This window comes from Didymella exigua, assembly GCF_010094145.1.
Source record: "Didymella exigua CBS 183.55 unplaced genomic scaffold M421scaffold_3, whole genome shotgun sequence".
Lineage (NCBI taxonomy): Eukaryota > Fungi > Ascomycota > Dothideomycetes > Pleosporales > Didymellaceae > Didymella > Didymella exigua.
The window spans coordinates 836,558-857,852 of NW_022984777.1; the positions used below are offsets into that span (position 1 = coordinate 836,558).

General features: G+C 54.7%; 11 protein-coding genes across 11 annotated transcripts; 4 read left to right on the top strand and 7 right to left on the bottom strand.

The window, feature by feature from the left end:
• Positions 1-2,793: 2,793 nt before the first annotated feature.
• Positions 2,794-4,016, bottom strand: M421DRAFT_416468 (alpha/beta-hydrolase). Its single transcript, XM_033591082.1, has one exon. The coding sequence runs from the start codon at positions 3,823-3,825 to the stop codon at positions 2,875-2,877; it is 951 nt and encodes a 316-aa protein (XP_033453115.1). The 5' UTR covers positions 3,826-4,016; the 3' UTR covers positions 2,794-2,874.
• Positions 4,017-4,567: 551 nt separating this feature from the next.
• Positions 4,568-5,381, bottom strand: M421DRAFT_416470 (uncharacterized protein). Its single transcript, XM_033591083.1, has 3 exons — positions 5,268-5,381; positions 4,944-5,209; positions 4,568-4,890 (listed from the first exon to the last, which is right to left on the bottom strand). The coding sequence occupies exons 1-3, from the start codon at positions 5,293-5,295 to the stop codon at positions 4,705-4,707; spliced, it is 480 nt and encodes a 159-aa protein (XP_033453116.1). The 5' UTR covers positions 5,296-5,381; the 3' UTR covers positions 4,568-4,704.
• Positions 5,382-5,878: 497 nt separating this feature from the next.
• M421DRAFT_251496 (uncharacterized protein) lies at positions 5,879-7,048 on the bottom strand. Its single transcript, XM_033588608.1, has 2 exons — positions 6,242-7,048; positions 5,879-6,167 (listed from the first exon to the last, which is right to left on the bottom strand). Exons 1-2 carry the CDS (start codon positions 6,851-6,853, stop codon positions 5,985-5,987), a joined length of 795 nt encoding a protein of 264 aa, XP_033453117.1. The 5' UTR covers positions 6,854-7,048; the 3' UTR covers positions 5,879-5,984.
• Positions 7,049-7,655: 607 nt separating this feature from the next.
• Positions 7,656-8,244, bottom strand: M421DRAFT_416472 (uncharacterized protein). Its single transcript, XM_033591084.1, has one exon. The coding sequence runs from the start codon at positions 8,168-8,170 to the stop codon at positions 7,769-7,771; it is 402 nt and encodes a 133-aa protein (XP_033453118.1). The 5' UTR covers positions 8,171-8,244; the 3' UTR covers positions 7,656-7,768.
• A 1,044-nt stretch (positions 8,245-9,288) lies between these two features.
• On the top strand, positions 9,289-9,990 carry M421DRAFT_1452 (uncharacterized protein; the record flags this gene model as incomplete). Its single annotated transcript, XM_033587529.1, has 2 exons — positions 9,289-9,655; positions 9,734-9,990. The coding sequence occupies 2 exons, from the start codon at positions 9,289-9,291 to the stop codon at positions 9,988-9,990; spliced, it is 624 nt and encodes a 207-aa protein (XP_033453119.1).
• Positions 9,991-10,183: 193 nt separating this feature from the next.
• On the bottom strand, positions 10,184-12,120 carry M421DRAFT_416473 (uncharacterized protein). The gene is made up of 2 exons (XM_033591085.1): positions 10,523-12,120; positions 10,184-10,474 (listed from the first exon to the last, which is right to left on the bottom strand). The coding sequence occupies exons 1-2, from the start codon at positions 12,106-12,108 to the stop codon at positions 10,294-10,296; spliced, it is 1,767 nt and encodes a 588-aa protein (XP_033453120.1). The 5' UTR covers positions 12,109-12,120; the 3' UTR covers positions 10,184-10,293.
• A 731-nt stretch (positions 12,121-12,851) lies between these two features.
• On the bottom strand, positions 12,852-13,716 carry M421DRAFT_251567 (uncharacterized protein). The gene is made up of 2 exons (XM_033588610.1): positions 13,699-13,716; positions 12,852-13,649 (listed from the first exon to the last, which is right to left on the bottom strand). Exon 2 carries the CDS (start codon positions 13,567-13,569, stop codon positions 12,931-12,933), a length of 639 nt encoding a protein of 212 aa, XP_033453121.1. The 5' UTR covers positions 13,570-13,649; positions 13,699-13,716; the 3' UTR covers positions 12,852-12,930.
• Positions 13,717-13,920: 204 nt separating this feature from the next.
• Positions 13,921-14,606, top strand: M421DRAFT_1454 (uncharacterized protein; the record flags this gene model as incomplete). Its single annotated transcript, XM_033587530.1, has 2 exons — positions 13,921-14,095; positions 14,200-14,606. 2 exons carry the CDS (start codon positions 13,921-13,923, stop codon positions 14,604-14,606), a joined length of 582 nt encoding a protein of 193 aa, XP_033453122.1.
• A 503-nt stretch (positions 14,607-15,109) lies between these two features.
• On the bottom strand, positions 15,110-16,315 carry M421DRAFT_53076 (GTP-binding protein rho2 precursor; the record flags this gene model as incomplete). The annotated part of the gene is made up of 3 exons (XM_033595078.1): positions 15,110-15,601; positions 15,714-15,792; positions 16,275-16,315. The coding sequence occupies 3 exons, from the start codon at positions 16,313-16,315 to the stop codon at positions 15,110-15,112; spliced, it is 612 nt and encodes a 203-aa protein (XP_033453123.1).
• M421DRAFT_251547 (uncharacterized protein) lies at positions 16,184-17,140 on the top strand. The gene is made up of 2 exons (XM_033588609.1): positions 16,184-16,522; positions 16,589-17,140. The coding sequence occupies exons 1-2, from the start codon at positions 16,321-16,323 to the stop codon at positions 16,858-16,860; spliced, it is 474 nt and encodes a 157-aa protein (XP_033453124.1). The 5' UTR covers positions 16,184-16,320; the 3' UTR covers positions 16,861-17,140.
• Positions 17,141-17,419: 279 nt separating this feature from the next.
• M421DRAFT_89202 (uncharacterized protein) lies at positions 17,420-20,951 on the top strand (the record flags this gene model as incomplete). Its single annotated transcript, XM_033597746.1, has 2 exons — positions 17,420-18,491; positions 18,541-20,951. 2 exons carry the CDS (start codon positions 17,420-17,422, stop codon positions 20,949-20,951), a joined length of 3,483 nt encoding a protein of 1,160 aa, XP_033453125.1.
• Between the last annotated feature and the right edge of the window lie 344 nt (positions 20,952-21,295).

The following is a 21,295-nucleotide window of genomic DNA, read 5'->3' on the forward strand; positions in this document are numbered from 1 at the left end:
TGTAGCCTCAGCCCAGGAATAGCACGATCTCATTTGCGCAGACGAGCAGTGGCCCAAACTAGGAGATCCGGGCTGAGTACGAACCAGTACCTCAACTGTAGCCAAGTTAAGCGTACTCGTACCTGCATCAGTTAAGGACCTGGTCGTTGGCGCAGAGCCTCTCTTGACTCGTTCAGCTGAGACAATGTTGTGCGGCCTGACTAAACCAAAGCCTGTGAGTTCGGATAATCGACCTGGGCACGGGAAAAGCCTGGAGACAGGAAGTGACGGCCTCTGAATGAGGTCCAATGTTCGAAAGCTTAAAATGCGAGCATGAGTCCGTCCATGAATCCTGATAAGATTGTCGTGCGACATCAGATGCAGGCGGTGCTAATAATACAGGTCACAGCCGCAGAGGGCGTTGTCGCTCGCCTGCCCCTGCTTGTTGCGGATGCAACTCGGAGCGCCAGAAAATTGGGGGCTGGAAACGTCGACATTGCCTGGTAAAGCGTCGCACGGTTGTGTTCTAACGACAGTTGACGTTCGTCGATGGTTGTTGATGTCAAAGAGTCGAAGTATTGACGAAAGCAATACCTAATGACGCAGCGGCAAAGGCCGGTCCCTGTTGCTTCCCCTGTGCGACAGACGCCGAGCCGCTGACAAGGAAGCCACAACCTGCAAACGCAGGTACAAACATGGAGCGATGATCAGCACGAGTGGGTCTCAGCACTTGCTCACCGGTCGCCCTCGCTCATGACTCTGGCGCGCGTTCAGTCCTTCATTGACCCTCAGCTGGGGCGTACACAGGCAAACATCGGGCGGGGTCAAGATGGCTACATCCACGGGGTATACAATGCACGATGATTCGTGAGTGATCCTTGCTGCTCAGTTCACAGTTTCCTGCGCTTTCAATTCTTTACTATTGACATGTCAGCCTTGACGATCCCCTCTCGTGAGATACGAGTTCAGTACACCGAAGATACAGTCTCCGTCTAGCACCGACGGTTGGACGCATCGCTCAAGTTCAGCACTACGCGCATAACTTGCATCAAATCTTCCTGTGCACGGATGCCGTACCGCAGCGGATATCAATACAAGGATCCACAGCAAGAAGGGTGTACCTGAAGCTGCTTGAGACGGCCACACACCATAAAGAAGCTAAAGGATAAAGACAAAGGACGCTCGTCACGTGTCAGAGTGCAATGGGACTCCGAGAGGACCCTTTGACTAGAGAGGCTGCCGCATCCGGAGCATACAGATTGGTATCCCTAGCTCCCTCGTCAACGACTTGGTGAAGGCATATGCTCGAAAGAGGACATCACCGAAAGAGTTAGAGAGTTGAAGAGAAAGCTTGATCAGAGTCAAGAGATGAAGTTCGAAGGTCTGCAAGATGAAGGATTGATTCCCAATGAAGAGATGTTGGCTTTGAGCGATGAACTGCGACGTGCGTTGGAAATAAAATAATAGAGGTCGCGGGAATGGTGGCGACGAATCTATCGAACGGTTTCTCGGAAGGAATCAAGATCCAGGACGAAACAAGACTGCTGCGTCGGACAAGCGGCAGTACATTATCACGACTGCTTACTTTTCCGACGTCATATCGAAGCCTATCTCAACCTCGATCGTGCGGTATGACGGCTCGCCTGAGAACTTCCGAGCTTCCCGTAACATGGTGAGGGCCTGCTCGAAGGTCTCGTCTGCCTCCTCTGAGTCTCGTTTAATGCAGGTCCTGCTTTAGAGTGACATATCCTCGGGTGAATGGAGCTCGATGTATGCACATCGAGTTTTCGTGTGTTGGTCGATATGGATCAAGCAGCGCGCCGCTGAGTCTATGCCATTGTCAATGAAAATGGTGCCGTAGGGCTGACAAGTTCCGATGAACCAGGGTCCTTCTGGCGAAGTTTTGTAGAAGAGACGGAGAGCGACTTTGTGAGACATATTCGTACTCTTGGCTTTGCCACGTCTACGCGCAGAGGGGATGCCCGCAGCCAGTGTACAGGTTGGTTTTAGCGGTGGATCACATTTGGTCTGCAGTAGGTAAGCCGCACGCGCCCACAAAGTGGAGCTTTCGGAGACTCTTCAGCCTCAAAATTCATCCGGGATTGGAACCTTTGAGATACTTGTGGATGGAAAACGCCGTACAAACCGACGTACTGGTAGGTGATAGTCGGTTTTGCCTGACCTCAAAAAGCGCAGGAAAGACTAGGTGGAGGCGGCGCAGTTGCTGAGAGTGATGTTGATGAACTCGTCTGACCGCTTCATTGTCTTCAGGTGGATAGATCTGCGGAGGCGGCTGCCGTGGAAGTAGAGGTGAGCTGCAGAGCAGTCGTTAGTGTTGCCCTGCCCAAGCCTCTGAATGCTGCACAGGAGGTCTCCAGAAGCCTGGAATTGCGCTGCTCTGTTCAAAAACTGCATTGTTTGCTGCACATCTTCGGACTCAAAGTCAAGAGATGAGAGGTCAGCGCCTGCTTCTCTCAAAGGATTCTTGCCTGCTAAGCACAGGTTAAGTAGGAACGGTGCGCTGTTCTTGCGGCGAAGCTCTTTGTTTGAGAAGAAGTAAGTAGGCCAATCTTTCGTTGTAAGCACACGACCCTCGTTATAGTTGAAATATAGCTTATAAATATGGTAGCGGAGTTCGGTACGAAGATCGGCCAAACGATGGAAGATCGGTTGTTGAGTGAGATCATCGACGTAGGGCTGGAGGTCGTGCGCAAGCTGAAGTGATGCGGCAATATCTAGAGCAAAATTGCCGCTGTCGGCCTCGATACTAGTCAGCTTAGAGGCGGTGGCGGCAGGTGCTGTGTCGGAGAAACGATCATGGAACGGATGTTAACATTGCTCGATGATACAGAACGCTTAATAACGAGAACAAGGAGGTTTGAAAAGAATACCAAGTCAGACCCCTACTTGGATGTAGTCCTCTTCCTCCTCAATGCCAATCAGATCGTTCAAAACTTCATCCGCCTTTTTGAAGATGAAGCTCACGTGGCCTTCTCCTTCCATCATATGCAAATTGGAATCTGGCATCAGCGACTTGGCCTTCTTCGCCATCGCTGCCGGACAGTTGACATCCTCAGTGCCATGCCACAACGTGAGCGAGCAGCCTACATCGCTACAGACATATAGCTGGGTGAGCTCGAAGCCCCATTCGCTGCCATTCAACCTTGCCTCCCAGCTCGCACCTCGACTGCCGTGTGCGAAAGTCTCTCGCATCATAATGACGAAAGTCGGCCAGTGCTTCGGGTCCTTCATTGCAATCTGATCGCCAGAATGGCGATTGCCGATCTCCTGCTCAAGTATATCCTCGAAGACCTGTGGATCTGAGCACCTCGCAGCCTTGCCCATGCCCGTGTCAAATATGAACGAGGTCAGGCCCGTCAGCCATGGGGCAAGCCAGAACAGCATTCGCGACTGCAGCATCATGCCTGCCGTACCAAACTTTGTAGGGTACATCCCGCTAACAATGCTCACGCCCAATAACCTCGAATTGGGTATTCTCTTCATGCATGCCAGCGCGTATGACGCCCCTCCGCTAACGCCCAGTATGTAGAACTGCGATATCTTGAGAGCGTCTGCGAGTGCGAGCACATCGACGGGCCAGTCAAGGATACGGCGGTTTGGCTTGTATGTCGAGAGTCCTATGCCAGGGCGGTCTGGGGCTATGAGACGTATCATGTGCTTTGTGCATGCTGAATGCCACAACTTCCCTTCATACCGCGAAGAAGGAAAGCCGTGCATGTAGAGGACCGTGGTGCGGGGCACAGGGCTGCCGTAGATCGCGTACGACAGCTTCCGGCCATCTTCGAGCTGTATATTTTCGTTCTCAAGCACTGTGCTTGTGATCATGGCGACGACGACCGTGGGCCGTAAGTGAGCCGTGGCAGCTGTTCAAGACGAAGTACAAACGTTCATGTTGGAGTGGAGAGGGACTTCACAACCGCGAAAGCGCTCACCGCGCAGCAGCCGTTATAATACACACACGCATTGTGATCCAAAGGCCTTAGCAATATTGCATAGATCGCTCCCCGGGCTGTGTGTTGTACAGCGTGAATTAGATTGGCGGGGGATTCAAGACCCAGGAGCGACTTCCGTCCCAAGCGCCGCTAATTCTGTCAGCGGGAAGGCGACCCAAGCGCCACCAGGGTTCCGCGTCAATCCTCATCTAACTTGCAGAAAAGAGTCGCAGATGACCTGCTGTGCAACCCTGCAAGAGTATGGAATCGCCTCTCGTGAGGACATCGAAGCTTCAACCCGCCTGAAAGCTGCTCATGACACTCACGTCCTTCCCCGCTCGAACGCGCGAGTCGCTCCTGATAAGACGGATCAGCACACCCAGCGCAACAACGTTTGGTGGCAAGAGCTTCAGGGTCCTCTGTTACTCTGCCATTGTAAAACCTGAAGCGCCGGAAACGCTCGCTTAGAACCGCACACCGCTTGCCTCTTCGCCTCGACACCGTTGCTCGGCCTCCAGGGCAAGGCTGCAGCTTACAGTCGTAGCCAATGGAGCCATCAATTGCGACTGTGTCGACACTGGACAGACTGCAGATCAATGCACGATAGCGCAAGCTTATGGACCACTAACGGTCATGGACACTTCAAACGGTTGGCTGTATTTTCTAACTTGGTGGCAACAGCAGCAGCTGAGTCTATGGTCCCAAATAAATCTATGTTGGCAGTCTCGCGATTGTTTTCATTGCATAGAATAAACCCCAACAGACAGACATTTCAAAGCTTCCTCAAGAGAGCCCTGATGAAGCCCTCCTCCTTCGCCTTTCTCAGTGGGAATTTCCTGCCGTCACTCGTGTACTCAACAAAAGCCTTGTAGCTCTTGAAGCGAATGACCTTCTCTCCGACCAAGCGGTGGTCGATGAGATTCACAAGATTGACAAGCATGTTGCGACCTCCCAGAACCTGTTGCTCTTGTCAGTACCGTCTGTCTACTATACTCAGCAGCGACGACAAGCCTTCTTGCATTGCGTGATGCTCGACGGCACTTCCTGGACATGCACCTCTCGGCACAACTCCTGCCATTTCTCCAATTTGCTGACGTCGTCATCATTCCCGTAGAGACGACCAAATTCAGAAATCTGGCACTGTACCCAGCGGGTGTTCTTCAGCTTATGTCCCCACTGGCGCTGGGCAGCGAGGCGGTCGAAGTTGCTACGCAGCCCGGAAGTAGGGTCGTATGTGAATCCAGCGAACTGGTTGAACCAGTTTTCTGTAGCGCCGACTACGTCGAAAGTCAATCAATAGCTATGTGACTATGTGAGTTCGGTAGGATGACTTACAGGCTGGGCGGTTGCGCTGGCGTGCCATTGTGTGGTCAATGTCGATGCGATCTGTCAGGTGCTCGCAGTGAATGTACTTGGCGTGTCTAAGGTGCTGCCTTTCGAATGGCCGTTGCGCTACTTGTGCGTCGCTAGAAGTAGATTGAGAGGCTATATATACTTGTCACTGTTGTGCTTGCTTGCCACTTGGTGGCTGATGCGGCGCAGTGCAGTTGCCTGTGCTGAGGCTGCGGTCGCGGCGTAGCAACACCTACAATATCAAACTGATAATTCGGCGCCTTTATTCTCATTGCGATGTCTCTTATTTGCATAGGGCGTCGGTCTTTGATATAGTAGACACAAATACTGCAACCTGCCGCTGCACGTCGGCGTCACGCGTCAATCACGAAGGAAGCGAGTCTGTGAGACATACACCTCGGACTGCAAAGATTGTTAGAAAGTTTGCATTTGAAAGGGGATTGATCGTAGCATTGAGTCATTACTCCCCTGCTCATCTTAAGGTGTAAACCAAGAGGCACAGTAATTGCATGAGGTCGTAAAAGCACCTACACAGTCGACCCGTGTGGCATCGTTATCCCAAAACCCTGGCCTGAACACCGTCGCTATGTAAAAGTCCAAAACCTAACATCTTGCTGTCACGAAGATCAATCAGATCAAGTAAGATCTCGCAGATGAACAGAAGTCCTTCATTTCCAAAGCACGCATGACATGTGCACCTTACACTCTCTTCAGCAAAATCTTGATGAACCCCTCCTGCTTCGCGCAGTTGAGAGGGAACTTGTGACCGTTACGGGTGAACTTGTTGAACTCGCCGTATGATTGGAAACGCAACACTTTGAGCTCTGGGTTACGGCGATGGTCCACTAGGTTGAACAAGTTAACGAACACGGGCTTCAGAACCTGTGATATGTCAGCAATGCTCACAGGCAGCACCATATGTGGTTGGGAGGCCGGTAGTCTTCCAATGCACTCACCTTCTGGCACTGCGTGATTGAGGTAGGGATCTTCTCGATGCCAACTTCTTCGCACAGTTCTTGCCAGCGATCAAGCCGGTTCATGTGAGCGCCGTAGTGGTACTTGATCTCGGCAGTGAGCGCTTCAGCCTGAAGATTCTTCTTTCCTTTCTTCATTGTCGCACCAAGATGCTTGCACAGTCGGCCAAGCTCATGCTTGAAGGGAGCACGTGGGTCTGGCTCGAAGCCGGGGTACTGATACCAGAATGGGCTGGCCTTAGAAGGCGACTTCGGATCGTCTGCGGTGCCAGAGCCTGCTGCTGATGTTGTGTCCTCTGCGGAAAGGTTCAGCGTGGCTGGCGCCTTGGAATTCTGGGGTTCGGCAGTGGTAGCCGGTGACTCATTCTTTATGCCATCGAGTGACACAGACTCTAAGCCAAGCACGATGCCTCCAAAGATAGAGCCATTGGTATTAAGAGACTGGATGCTGGGAGCTGCTGAGATGAAGGAGAAGTCAGATTCGGCGGATGCAACGGAACCGTCTGAGCTGTTGGAGAGGCGGCGACGAGAATGCCCCACCAAATCAGAGGTAGCAACAGGTGTTGCGGGAATTGCAGAGACATCTAGGGTCATCAGTACCGAGCTATGTGGAATATCCACATTTCACAGAACTTCAAGCTACTCACCGCGGCGACCAAACAGATAAGGCTCCTTGAAACAAGCCTCCCAATGCCACCGCCATTCCGCGTCGCCTCCAACCCACCCCTGTACCTTTGCAAGACCTGCGAAGTTGGCTTTCGGCGTTTTAGTGTTGTCAACCTCGAAGACGGTCCCGTCGGCCCATACTTTGATCAGCGCAAGCTGACCTTCAGAGGACTCCATGGTGGTCGCGATGTTGTGCAGATTGTAAGTGTTGATGCCGAGGGGCTTCAGTGAGGGACAGTCAAGCGAGTAGGTCAATTTTGTTTATGTTCTTCGGTATGATCGTGAAGTGAACGTGTGAGAAAGCGAGAGCGACGAGAGATGTTGGAGATTGTTCAACGTGGCCGGGCCTGTTCGAGCGGTCGGTGCACGCGGATAGCCGGAGAGCAAACAAAGCTGTTTCACTCACTCACACTGGTGTGTCCTCAGTTCCCTCGAAGTTGCGTATCGCACTCAATACCGATGCATGTTGTTAACGATAGTGATGGGCTAGGGGTCGTAATCGACGATATAGGTGTGGGCATGCGAGGTTGAAGGTCGGAGGTGGGTCTACGCGACCGCGCTAGTGTCGACGCGTCTAGCAAGGAAGGTTTGTGCGGCATGCAAGCAAACAAGCACGCCATACTGAAGACAAGGTGCATTCAGATATCAGACTCTCGGTTTCCTTGTACCTGGTGGTACAGATAACATGATATGACTGCTTGTAGGCTCAAGGCTGTTTCTCCACCTTCTCCTGACAAGCGACGTGGTGGCGCGTAACCTCTGACTTGAATTCCACACACGTAGATGATACACAGCTGATCACGAAAGCCAGCATTGAACACATGAGCGACAGTTATTGACGGCTCAAAAGTACCCATCCACATCAGCCTGGTGAAGAGCGTCCTGGTACGCTACGATCTCGCCCTTCAACTCCCGATTCTGGTCCTTGGAAGCCTCGAGCTCATCTTCCAGCTTAGCGATCTCAGCCAGAGCGGCAGAAAGTGAGCGTGGTCGACCGACTGCCTCTTGGGTGACATCGGCTAGAGGTGCGCGCTTGGAGGATGGCGCAGGCTCAACAGTGATGTCAGCCTTGTTGCTGAGCCTGAAGGTGGGAGCGCTGTGGGAGTTCTCGTTGTTGGAGTCATAGAAGTCAGCGTTGAAAGCTGGGGAATCGAAACGCTGCGGTGCACATTCTTCGCAGAAGATCTTGAAAGGCTGTACTGCGGCAGGCGCGAAGGACTTGGGAGACGTCGACTTCGGAGCCATTGGTGCTTCACTAATGTCAGTACGGTTGCGTATGATAGAAACGCCCAACTTACAGGAATGGAGTTGAAAAGTAGTGTGGAATGCTTTGGAGACGTAAGTGTTGTCAAGCAGAGCGGACGAAAAGATTTTACATGCGAGTGTTTGGCTTCGAGGTGAAGGAACCGTCCCATATCCACTCTTTCCACGGCCCTGCTGGCGCCTCCTTCGACGCAGTGAAAGCAAAGGCACCGACTCAAGAAATTAGACAGGTCTCCATCAGGATATGATCATCGATATATAGGATGCGTGCTCCTCATGTGCGAAAATCCGATCAGTCCCAATCCCATGGAGCTCATTGCTTTCATCTGCGTTCGTCTCATGTGTGTCGAGACTCAGATATACTGTGTGAGGTGAATCTAAGGCCCAGCACTTGGCAAGAAGTTTCTGCAGACTATACTGACGGTGACAATGATCCGTCTACCAGCAAAAAGATACCAGTCACCATTATTGAGGTCGATGGAAGATTATGGGAACTGCGCGTACCTGGAGGCTAGCCATCTTGACCCGCTGAGAATGGAATATTGTCGCGCTCGCTTTCGTCGAAATTGACAGGTAGCAAACTGACTTGAGATAGATGAGTCTCGAATCCACATGGCTGCGAACGATGTGCCTTCTGCAAGACGTAAACACAGCATACCATATGCGCACGTTTCCATCCGACCGAGGCTTTGTGCGTGAATACTGGTCATAGTCCAACTCAGTATTTATGGCAGCAATTGCAATTGACTCCTGTCATAATCGCATTCATTGTTCTCAATGCTGCCGTTTGGCATATCACATAAACACCTACTGCCCGCTAGTCCTCACTGTGAGCGAGATCGATCGATGGCCACAGCGCGAGCCAGTGAAATTCTCGCAAACCATGCTGTAGTTCTATCTGCACACATTCAGATTGTCGCATCGTGACTATGCCTCTCATCGTTCACGTTCACCAGACTTCATTCACACCTCACCACTCATCGGGGGCCTGTGAACCTGCATTTTATATCATCCTGATCGACCCTCCAGTTTCGGCATCACCACACCTCTCTAAGCCCCTCCTATTGCCTCAGTCACCACGCTCTTCACATTACTTCATCATGACTGTGTCCACCGACAATACTCCCATGGACATCAGCCACGACACTTCCTCTTCCGCCCGGAGCGACTCGAGCAAGAGCGATACTGTCGAGAGTACGACCACTCAACCATCATCCATAGACGAATACCACTACCCCAACTCTCCCACGAGGAAGCTGCATGCCCACATCAGTCATTTCGTGAAGTACCTCAAGCCAGAGCATGACGGCGTATTCAAGCTCAAGGACGCAATCGCAACGGCGCTCTTCAACGTCGCGCCTGAAACGCTCACGTCGTTCGTCGACCCCCTTGTCGGCACCTTCAATGCTGTTTTCAAGGGAAACAAGCGGCTCGTCGTCTGGCGCAAGGGCAACGCAGGCTTCGGAAGTATCGAACGCACACGACGCCGCGCTGCAGTGGCTCACCTAGCAAGATCGTAATTTACGAGCACCACACGTCCATGAGGGCTCGAGCACCTGGTGGGATTCTCGATCAGCTGGAACGGCTCATGGCACATTATCGTTAGCGCTGGCAACACCTTCTGCGAGGCCAAGTGGCCTGTGGTCTGGACGGGCCCGTACGAAGTCCTCGGCGGCGTCTACGAGATGTTTGAGGATAAGGAGAGTGATGAAGACGCAAAGTACGAGCGGGCTACGCTGTTGGCGATGAGGATACTGGAGGGCAAGTTTTGGGAGGCAACCGTGAACGTCAAAGCTGTGTGAGCATCCACAGGTACCAGACGGGATTTGCTGTTACCAAAATTCAAGCGGTACGCACGTTGGCGACCTATTTGACATCTTGATCAGTGTGTGGACATGAGGGAAAGCTGGAGTCTTACAATTGACGGTCTGAGCAGAAGTATGGTAGATGCTTCTACTGGGTTGATACGCCGCAAAGAACTTGTTCATCCTATCACGAGAATTTTCAATCGCTTGTCTAAAGAATTGATGCACAAGGATGAGTCGCTCTGTTGCACAGTCCGATTGGAAGACATAGCTTCTATGCTCGCCGCATGCATCTCGTCTCTAGCCATCTATCTCCGTTCCAGGTTCTCCATCCAGGATCCGGAATTCGAAAGCAGGCATCGCGAGAACGACCTTTGCTTTCCCGTGCTGATAAAATATGATGTCTCCATTCTCCAATGACTCTGCATTTAAACCCCCCTGCAGGCATTCTCTAAGTAGAGCATGCATGTAAGAGAGTTTCCTGAACATAGTCAGCGCGCGAGGAGTGATCTGAAGCACCCGAACTTACTCATGTACCTGCGGTGTCTCGTGCGAAGGCCATGACGCCAACACCGTGCCATTTTCAGAGACTAGTAGCAAGATTCCGTTGGGCAACGTCTCGACCTTCAGATTCATTAGATCGTCGACAGCCAGCTGCTGCTGGCGCTTTAACTCGTTTGCCTGCTTTGCATCCGCTGGCGATGGTGGCCCAGCTGAGTCGTGTTCCGGTGTCTTCGAAGGCACGTCAGGCGCTTCACTTTTCTCTCTGATCCTCAATTTTGAGGTTCCGGATACTTCGACATCGATGTAGTGGACATCGATCTCCGTAGGATCTGGTGGTGGGGTTCCAACGACGCTACGAGCAGAACCAGCAGAGAGGGTGTCAGAGCTGATACCATCGCTATCTATGCTGATCGAATCCAGTGTTGTCATCTTCAAGCGTTCAAAAGCCATGTCCTCGCACGCTGAACCGTCTTGCTTTATGACATCCATCAACAGCCTCACGGCCAGGTTCCACATATAGCCGTGATGACGTGGGCAAGCCAGCAGATCACGCAGAAGCTCGGCAATGGTAGTGTTGAGGCCCTCTGTGCTGTCATACCTGACACTAGGATAGTCTTCAGGTGCGTACTCGAAGCAAGCTCTGCGGACGCTCGACAGAAGCTTGGCACATTTCTCGTGGAAGTCGAAAATGTCGAAATTGAGCGCCTCTTCGTCGCCTTCGTACATTTCCTTCGCGGCGATAAGGACACCGATGGTATTGGGCGACCCATGGGCCGAAAAGCCATCCAGATGGTAGTCAGCGAAGGCCTGCAGCATTCGAAGCCTCCACTCGCCGGGGCTGGACTTGTGCAACTGCTTGAAATCCTCGCAAGCCCGGACATATTTCGTGCAACTCTCCAGACGTTTAGGGGAGCCACCTGTAAGGTGGATATCATTCCTGACCCACTCTGGATATGCCGGGCTGTGACCAATGGCGAACTTGCTGTGATCAAGACCATAGGCATCGCAGAAATTTTTCAAGTACTTTGGGCTGGTGTCTGCAGGTGGATTTCCGAGAAGGTTGAGTTCAATCTGACTGTCAATCACCCATTCCATATCATCCCAGCAGACTTCCGGCGGCAATGATCCAGATTGCTTAGCTGCATTGTAGAAATGAATGGCTGTCAATATATGACCGCGATCGTTCGCGATATCCAAGAATGCATCGTGGAACTCTTCGTGATACTGAGCTACCATCTGCCCAACGAGAAGGGGAACGTGGCGTACGATATTGAAACCTGGGATGGTATGTTGTCGTGGCGTACCGTGTTCCCACCTCTCCAAATTGGCCTGTAAATCGTCCTCGGAATAGACAATGTGACGGAGGATGTTGTATTGGTCATTCACCCGCTTGAGCCTCGTAGAGCGGTTACCATCGACGCTCTCATTCATCCAATCTGCCTTGTATTTGTCGTAGAGCCGAAGATAATCTAGGCTCACCGTCTCGAGGATGTCCTCGAGGGGGAAATGTTGAGGATCCACTTCCTGCTGGATATCGTACAGCATTTGCGCGGCAAACACCGCTTCGGTGTCCATATGACCCAGCACTAGGGATCTCGCTGCCTCATACATACAGTCGGTCTTAAGGGTTTCCGAGATTGGATCTTTTGACCACTCGAGGCATCGCAGCTGGGCTAGAGACTTGAGCAAACGCGCTTTTTCAAGATATGGCGCCTGATGCGGTTGTTGCTGTGCAACGAAGGCTCCGAATAGCGACATCGATATTCGAGAGCATTGTAGAGTGCTCGCATAAAAGCCTAGCCTCCGCGTTGCTTCTCTTGCAAGACTAACAACATCGAAAGCTGGTTCGATATTGTTTGGGTGTGTATCGGTGCCATCCATGTCGTTGGCGATGTATCGCTGCATGAATGCATCGATCTTGGCGTGCATGCAGGTCGTCCATGGGTCATTATTGAAGACGTCAAACGTTCTTCGCAGCTGCTCTGACATCCTTCCAAGTTGGGCGTAGGTGCTGTTTGTGCAAAAGGTAGCCGTCTGAATTCCGATACTGCCGAGAGCAAACTCGCGCCACGCTCGTCTTGAGAACAATCGAAAGTATGTCGCATCCTGCATGCAACAATAAAATGCGAATGCTGTGTCTTCCAAGCAGTCCTTTAACTTGTAGAGCACGCTGCCGTCCGTCTTGGGTATTGATATACTTCTCGTGTAATAGAGAGATTCCACAATCTCGACATTGCCGACCCCGTCAATTATGCTGTCAGCACGATCGCTCAAGGCTGAAAGCTTTTCGATGACCTCTGACTGTGTAGGGCCAGGCGGTCGGCTTCGGAGGTCCTTCAAGAGATTCTCTAGCACACGTATGATCCGGCGGCGCCATTTGTTGTTCTCTTTCACTGCCTTTTCTACTCGCCCTGTCTCTTGATTGCGGACGCACTAGGTAGCAAATCCTTTTCGAGCATGTATGATGCCTTGGAGGACCACCAGGACGTTGTAATCGACTTCGACTTTGCTTGTGTTCGCAATCGCTCTGCCAAGTTTGCTCAGGACTTTGTATGAGATTTCGAATTCCGAGGACGAAGACCCATCGGCTGTTTTACTCGTGGGCTTTGCGGGTCTCGCTGGCTGGCGTTTTCTCCCCTTCAGCTTGTCCATGAGTGAGGGACGTGCGACCTCTTTATCTTTGAGCTTCTGGACGAACGATCGATGCGTTGTTGGCCTGGCCTCCTCGAATAGACTTGCGACCGAACCACTCGACCTCGCGCTAGATGCGATCCACTGCACGACATCGTTGGTGGCCTGCCGGTATGCCCAGAAGGTACTGCCGAGGGGGGGCTCAAAGTGTGTGACCATGGTTATAGAAATGAAAGGTAGCAATACTGGCTTGCTAATGATAGCTGACAACGGAACAGATGATGAAGGTAAGTTGATGACCTGCGAGGTGAGAGGCCGCGAGTCTGCAGAATAATTGGAAGACAAGGGAGGCAGCAGGGCGTAGAGGCAGGTAACAACCACATGGGAGCTCTTGCCCGACTCGACAAACAAACGACCTTGGACGGATCTGTAGTGTCTCATTCGTTCTACATACTGACAGGCTTCTCAAATCTCGATCAGGACATGCACCATGCTTGAAGCTTGAGGGCTTCCGTCGCCGCCTATGGTTGGTTATGATGGCCTCTTCAGGACTCTTCAAACTCCGGTTACCTCAAATTATATCCAGGTTCGTCGCTTCTGACTGCAGTATGAATAACATTCCTGGTGTTCAGATGACTGAACAATCATGCTGTGCTGAAATCGAGGTCCTACGCCTGAACTCCGCCCTAGCGCAGGCCATGGATGCTTGGCGGAGACATTTCGACGTTTGGAGATCGGTGCACCACCAACGCGCCATCAGCACCTTGCAATTGCGCCGCCATTCCCCACACCATGAATATCTCGTCCTTCCGCCCGGTCTTCAGACCATTCGGCGCTGCTGCCTCGATCCTCCGCACACCCGCCACACAATGCGCGGCGACAAGAACACCCGCATCGACATCGCCCTTCTCATCCACAGCACGCCTGGAGAAACGGGCCAAGGGGCCAGGCAAAGACCCCAGGATCAGTACGTCACGCCAACTCCATACAAGGCAGACTGAAATGGTCGTCCAAGACGTTTCTGCGCGCATGAAGCAAACAGGAACAAGCAGGCTAACACCACCCCCCCAGCAAACATCCGCTACCACCTTTCTCACCCGCTCACACCGCGCCCGCTCCACTTCTCGCGCAACCGCTACCTGCGTCACTGGACAATCCACCGCGCCTGGATGCTGTTCCTGCGCCGGCGCCGCTGGGCCGAGGAGCGCGAGCTCGAGCGCCAGTACATGTCGATGCGCGCTGCGTGCGAGCACCTGCGACTGATGGACTCGAACGGCAACCAGGTCAGCGAAGAGGAGGCTGGTGGTCAGGGACCTGATGCTGGACGGCTGGGTGTGAGGGGCCGTGAGGTTGGAAGGCTGTACAGGAGTGCGATGATCAAGAGGGGGATTTGGGGGAGTGTGCCGATCGAGTACGCGAGGGTGCAGACGGATTATCCGAGTCGACAGGGCTGGAACCATGAGTGGACGCGGAACTAGAGGGATGGTGATTTTGTGACGAGGGTGTATCATATCTGTTGGCAAGCATTTGGCATGTGTGCATATCTGTACTATAAGATTCACAATCATCAGGAGATTGATTCGCATGTGGAAGAGAAATGGTGGTGGACAATGGGAATGCGTGATAATATTAGCGCTCGGTAGTCATATGCTATGCCTGATCCCAACCTTGGTCGTCCCAGACCATGCATCCCCCAAGATATGCACAAATGAGTGTAGATGATAGTCCGTATCATCATTAGTCCGTCAGGCCTTATGTCCGCCCTTTGGTAACAATCCTATGCTTAATATGTCCAAGAGAACTGAAGCATTCTTCCACCCTTGCCACAGGAGCCTTTCGAACAGCAGACGTAGATAAACAACGCAAGAAGAATATGCAACAGACGCTAACAACGCCTGGCAGTTGGTGATAGCCCAAGAAGATAACGCCGCCCAATGCTGATGATGTGCGAATTCGCTCGCAAGGCAGATGGGAGGGCTGCTTATAGGACCACGCAGCCGCAGCCGGCACCCTCCTTCTTGTCGACTGAAAGTAGCGCAGCGCGCGTAGCAGCTTCGAAAACGTCGTCGACGCCGTCTCCTGTAAGCGAGGAGCACTCGAGATATTTGCGGGCGCCAATCATCTCTTTCATGTCACTGCCCTGCTTAGGGGTGGTGAAACGGAGCGACTTCTTCCTCATCTCCTCCTGGGCGAGCGGGTCGTCGCGGAGATCCTTCTTCAACCCAATAAGTATGATGGGGATGCCCTGGCACCTTTCGCGGGCCTCCTCGGCCCACTTGTGTTTGACGTTTTCCAGCGAGTCGGGTGAATCGACAGAAAACCCGATGAGGATGACATGTGCTTTACTGTAAGCGAGTGGGCGCAAGCGTTCGTAGTCCTCCTGGCCCGCGGTATCCCATAGTGCCAGCTGGACGGATTTACCATCTACTCTGCAGTCTGTGACGTAGTTTTCGAAGACGGTAGGAACATAACGCTGCAAGACACATTAGCATGCCGCGTTGACAATTGAGCCATGCCGCGTTGACAATTGAGCCATGCCGCGTTGACAATTGAGCCATGGCGCAGCTCGGAGAGGAGGTACCCACAGTGGGGAAGTAGCCAAGGGTGAATACGCTGAGAAGACTAGTCTTGCCGCAAGCTCCATCGCCAATAATTACTAATTTCCTGGTGGTCTGAGGTCAGCATGGGGTGTTGCACAAGCGGAGCAGAAGGCAAATGCGGCTAGAAAACAGTGTGGTTGAGGTGAAGAGTGATGCAAGTAGACGCCCTGGCACTAGAGACCAAGAAAAATGTCGAGAGTCGATAAACATGGACAGGGGGCGGCATGTACAAGGCCCTATTTTTAGACCAGGGTGTGGTTGGACCGGAGCACCGACACAGACTACTGTTGAGCCGGGGTCGCGAAAGCTCCAAACCATGCGCGCGGTGCAGCATGCTGTTACTTAAGCTGTGGAGCAAGGGGAAATGATCCAAGCAAAGAGAGCAGATGGCAGAAGGGACCGCTGCTGGACCGCTGCAAGGAGCCAGGGGGGAGATGCAGGTGCTGCAGGTGCTGCAGGCGCCGGAGTGATGATCGACGTGCAAGGCGCAACAAACAACGGTGCTCGGTCTGATTGCAAACAGCGAAAAGCAGAATTGCGACTTACCTACGCATCACAGACTCGCCATTGTTCTGCTGCTGCGACATGATGGATGAGGTACCGTGTACAACACAGCAGGCTTGGGGCGGTGCTGCGATTGGCTGGACAGCGGGCGCGTGTTGCGTCGAGTGCAAAGCTGGCGATGTCTAGGGCGGCACGGTGTTGCGGGTGGATTGCGCAGCGCGGGACCCGGCAGATAGGAATGCGGGATATCTCGAGGGGTGCGGGCAGACGGTGCAGGCGGAGGGCAGCGAGTCGGGCGGCCGGCGGGTGAGACAGAGAGAAGGCGCCTAGACCGGGAGGGGGGGGGGGGGGGGGGGGGGCGGCTCCACGGGGACTGGAGCGACTGACGGGAGCGAGTGAGTGCAGGGCGAGTGGGTGGGCGAGCGAGGGCGGTGCTGCGTGGGCGAGGCGCGACAGGTCGGGGCGGCTGGGAGGTGAGCGAGAGAGTCGGCGGGGAGCGCGGCCCTTAAGAATGGATGAACGCGGCGACGCAGCGATGGTCGGCGGCGCCGGGTGTGGTGCTGCAGGGCCTCGAGCACGGGCGGGCGTGTCAGGAATAGAGCGCACACGAAGAGGGGGCTGTCGCTAGACGTCTGTCGCTAGAGGGTCGGTCTGCGCGGATGGGAGGGCGTGCGTGGGGAGGGCGAGAAGGCGCAGCAGCCCTCGTCCCGTCCCAGTCTCGCAGCGCAGTCGCGCAGTCCCCTCCCCCCCCAGTCCCAGAGATCGCCAAGGCCGCCTAAAGCACCTGCCGCATCAACACCACCGCCGTCCGCGCATAGCAGTGAGGTGCCGCCCGACCCACGCTCCGACCGCGCCCACGACCCGCGATCCGCGACGACCACCTCCCGCAGTCTCTGCCCGTCGCCCACCGCGGAGACTGTCGCGCACGCCCGCCTCCAGTGCAGCGCGCCGCCCCGGCCCCGCCAGCACCGTTCCTCTCTCGTCCCTGCTGCGAGTGGCCCAGCACGCTAGCCGGCCCCCGGCGCTGCCAGTCACTTGTCACCGCCGCAGAACCTCCCTGACGTCTCCGCCAGCACGCCAGCCCGCCAGCCTGCCAGTCCGCCAGTCCGCCAGTCTGCCCGCCAGTCTGCCAGCCAGCCAGCCAGCCAGCACGTCACCCCTCGCTCCGCCGCCTCGCCGCTGCCGCCATGGCCCACGGCACGAAGGCGCCCTCCCCCGCGGCCGTGGCCTCCAATGGCTCCGTCGGCGCTCGCCCTCCCCAGCCGGCCGCCGTGAATCGCAAGAAGCAGAAGCGGCGAGAGAAGGAGGCCGCCAAGAAGGCCGCTCAGGAGCCCGCTGGCCCCGCGCTGCCTGTGGAGAATGGCGTGCATGGCCTGTCGCCCGCCCTGGGTGCTGCCGCCCACGCCCGCCAGCCTGCCCCACAGTATGCAGCAGGGCCCGACCTGGACGACGCCCAGTACGACGACGAGCCCGACTTCTACTCGGACGACGAGCCCGACCACTACGATGCGCACGCGTACGGCATGAACGGCCACTACCAGCAGGCGTACGGCCACGCGCCCACACCCAGCGCCAGCGCCAAGAAGTCGAGGCGCAAGAAGCGAGCCTCCCAGCCGCCCCCTCCGCTCGCCTACACGCAGCATGTCGTGCCGCGACACAGTCCCGTGCCCGCCCACGCGCGAGCTGGGGGGCCAAAGCGGAAAGACCCCATATGGAACACGTCGACGCAGGAAGAACGGGAGCGCATCCGCGAGTTCTGGCTGTCGCTCGGCGAAGACGAACGCAAGTCGCTCGTCAAGATCGAGAAGGAGGCTGTCCTGCGCAAAATGAAGGAGCAGCAGAAGCACTCGTGCAGCTGCTCCGTGTGTGGGAGGAAACGCACGGCCATTGAGGAGGAGCTGGAGGTTCTATATGATGCATATTATGAAGAACTCGAGCAGTACGCGCACCTCCAGCAGGACGTCGGTAGTTTCTTGCCAGATGCTAATTACCGTCGTGTCTCCAGTGCCCCTCACCCGCGCCCGCTCATGACCACACACCCGCCGCCTGCGCATGGCCACCACTACGCCGACGACGATGACGAAGACGAAGACGAAGACGACGACGGAGACGAAGACGAGGAGTACTCGGGCGACGAAGAGGAAGACTATTCGAACAGCGAGATATCCTCCGAGGCCGACTACAGCTCGGAAGACCGTAGTCTACCACCGCCCGAAGCGTCTGACTTTATCCACTTTGGCAGCAGTCTACAGGTGAAAGGTGAGTGTTTGCCATCTTGGTATCGAAACAAACTGATTGTTGGAAACAGGTGGCATACTGACCGTTGCTGACGATCTGCTGAAAAACGACGGGAAGAAGTTCATCGAGATGATGGAGCAGCTTGCCGAACGGAGGATGCAGAGAGAAGAAGAGGCGCAATACCAAGCTCATCCAAGCATGTACCAGACCCACGGCGGCCACAGCCACGGACCCCCACCGGAAGAAGACGAGTTCGACGAGGAGGGAGACGAGGAGGAAGGCTACGAGGACGAGGACTACGAGGAGGACGATGAGGACGAGGATGTGCGTACTGTTGGCGAGATCGCAGCTATCTTGGCTAATGGATTGCAGGATACCATGACGGAGGAGCAGAGGATGGAGGAGGGGCGGCGAATGTTTCAGATATTTGCAGCGCGCATGTTTGAGCAACGAGTCCTACAGGCGTATCGAGAAAAGGTGGCGGCAGAACGACAGCAGCGGCTGCTGGAGGAGCTGGCAGAAGAGGACGAACGCAAGGACCAGAAAGAGGCCAAGAAGCTCAAAGAGGCCCAGAAGCGGAAAGAGAAAAAGGAGAAGCAGAGGCAGGAACAAGCTGAGAAGCAAGCCCGCAAAGAAGCTGAGCGGGCCGCCAAGGAAGCCGAACTGAAAGCTGCCGAAGAGAAGCGATTGGAGGAACAGCGTAAGAAGCGGGAGGAACAGCGCCGGAAGAAAGAGGCTGAACGCAAAGCCCAAGAGGAAGAGAAGCAGCGCAAAGAGGCCGAACGCCAGAAACGCCAACAAGAGGAGCGCGAACGACATCAGGAAGCCGAAAGGAAAGCGCGCGAAGCAAAGGCGCAAGAAAAGAAGGCCAAAGATGAGGCGAAGCGAAGAGAGCGCGAAGAACGAGAAGCTCAAGAGAAGGAAGCTCGTGAAAAGAGGATCCAGGAGGACAAGGAGAGGAAAGAGCGCGATGCAAAGGCAAAAGCAGACAAGCAAGCTGCGGCAGCTGGCGCACGGAAGGCGTCACAGCCACCTGTTGCACTGCCACCTCAGCTGTTGAAGCAAACATCGTCCTCTGGGATGCCATCGCCGCATGTCACTCCAGCCCTACCCAAGGCGCCAACACCAAATCGACCTCGTCAGACCTCGCAGCAGGGCTCGCATGGCTCCTCGCCAATCACACCACAGGCCGCACCCGGCACGAGCAAGTCACTATCGCCTACGAACGCTCATGGGCCTACCATGCCGAAGTCAATCTTGACGAAGCCGCCAGCAGGGCCACATCATAACCATCTCCAGCATAGCCAGCAAGTGCTACCAATGCCCCTGCTAGGACCTCCACCAGGTATGCCCGGGCCACCAGGGCTTAACATGGGAGGATTGCCACCAGGTCTCAACGGTTTTCCCGGCCAAGGGTCGATGCTGCCTGGCATGATGGCACCTCGTCCGGGCATGCCTCCGTTCCCACCACAGCTTGGTACGCAGAACTTCCGTGGTTTCCCTCCGCCAGGCATGCCGATGGGTCGTGGGTTCCCCATGGATGGTCCTCCTGGATTTGGGCCCATGCCAGGCTTTGGAGGACCAAACCAGATTCCCGGATTCGGCATGGGCATGTCACCTCATTCGAGACAAGGATCTGGATCGTTTGACAGGCTGCCAAGCGTTGACAGTCCTATCTCTGGCCCTCATGCACAGCCAATTCAACGGCCAACGCCTATCAAGCGACCCTCGAGCAACAAAGCCAACGACGATGAGTCGCGACCTGACATTGACGACCTTGCGGACCATCTAGGTAGCAAGGCTCTCCTTGACGATGCGGAAGACATACCCGAACCTCCTGAGCGAAGAGCAAGTGTGCAGCAGCATGGCTCCTTCAGAGGGACGCCCATGGGCTTTGGATTTGCAGACGCGCCGATACCGCCCAGAAATGACTCTTTCTCTGCCTTCGGAGCACCTGGCGGTAACATTTGGGGAACACCGCCCATGCCGTTCTCGCTGGGTTCTGGCGCCTCGTGGGGCAACTCGCCCACCTCTGGCTTCTTCAACAACCCATTTCCGGTTGGCAACATCCGCACGAACGAGCGTGGTCCCAATGAGCAGCGCATAGTGTGGCTGCGCCGAATGGTTTGCGCTGCGTGCAAGATGGTCGCCGCTCGCCAGCCTACCCAGGATGGCTATGTTGATGCATCAGAGGTGCACCATCAGATCGACAACCTACGCAACCCTGGCGAGCCAGCTGTTACGCCTGACGAGATCAAAGAGGCGTGCGATATCATCGACATCAAGCAGACCAATGGCGGTGGCTCCCTCGAATACAAGGAGTCTGGCCCTGGTCGTCTCTCACACATCAAGTTCGTCGATATGGCGCCTCCACCTGCGACGTTAGGCGAGATTGGCAGCCCGGTTCCAGGACACAGCGTCCTCGTTGGTGGTTTTGGCAACCCAAGGCCGTTCCCTGGTCTCGGGCCACAGGGCTTCTGAGCACTTGCATCGAAACTCTATTCCTTTTCTTTTGGCAGTCACTTCATCAGTACCTGGTGGCTGCGTGGACCTGGACTTTCTTCGACTCTCTAGCTAGTCTCTATCGATGCTCCTTCTCCAGGAAGGCAGCCGAGTTCATCTCTCCAACGACTCCATCTCCGTATGTTGAAGTGATGTTGACGTCCGTCTCGAATGCTGACTGCAAGCACTGCCTCTGAGCGTGCATAAAGTACACACAGACATGAAAGGTCTGGTCTTACGTACTGCTCACAAAGAGGCGGTCAAGCTCGGCTCAAGCAAATAGGCAAGACGACCTCTGACCCCGCAATATGTCCGAGCTGTTA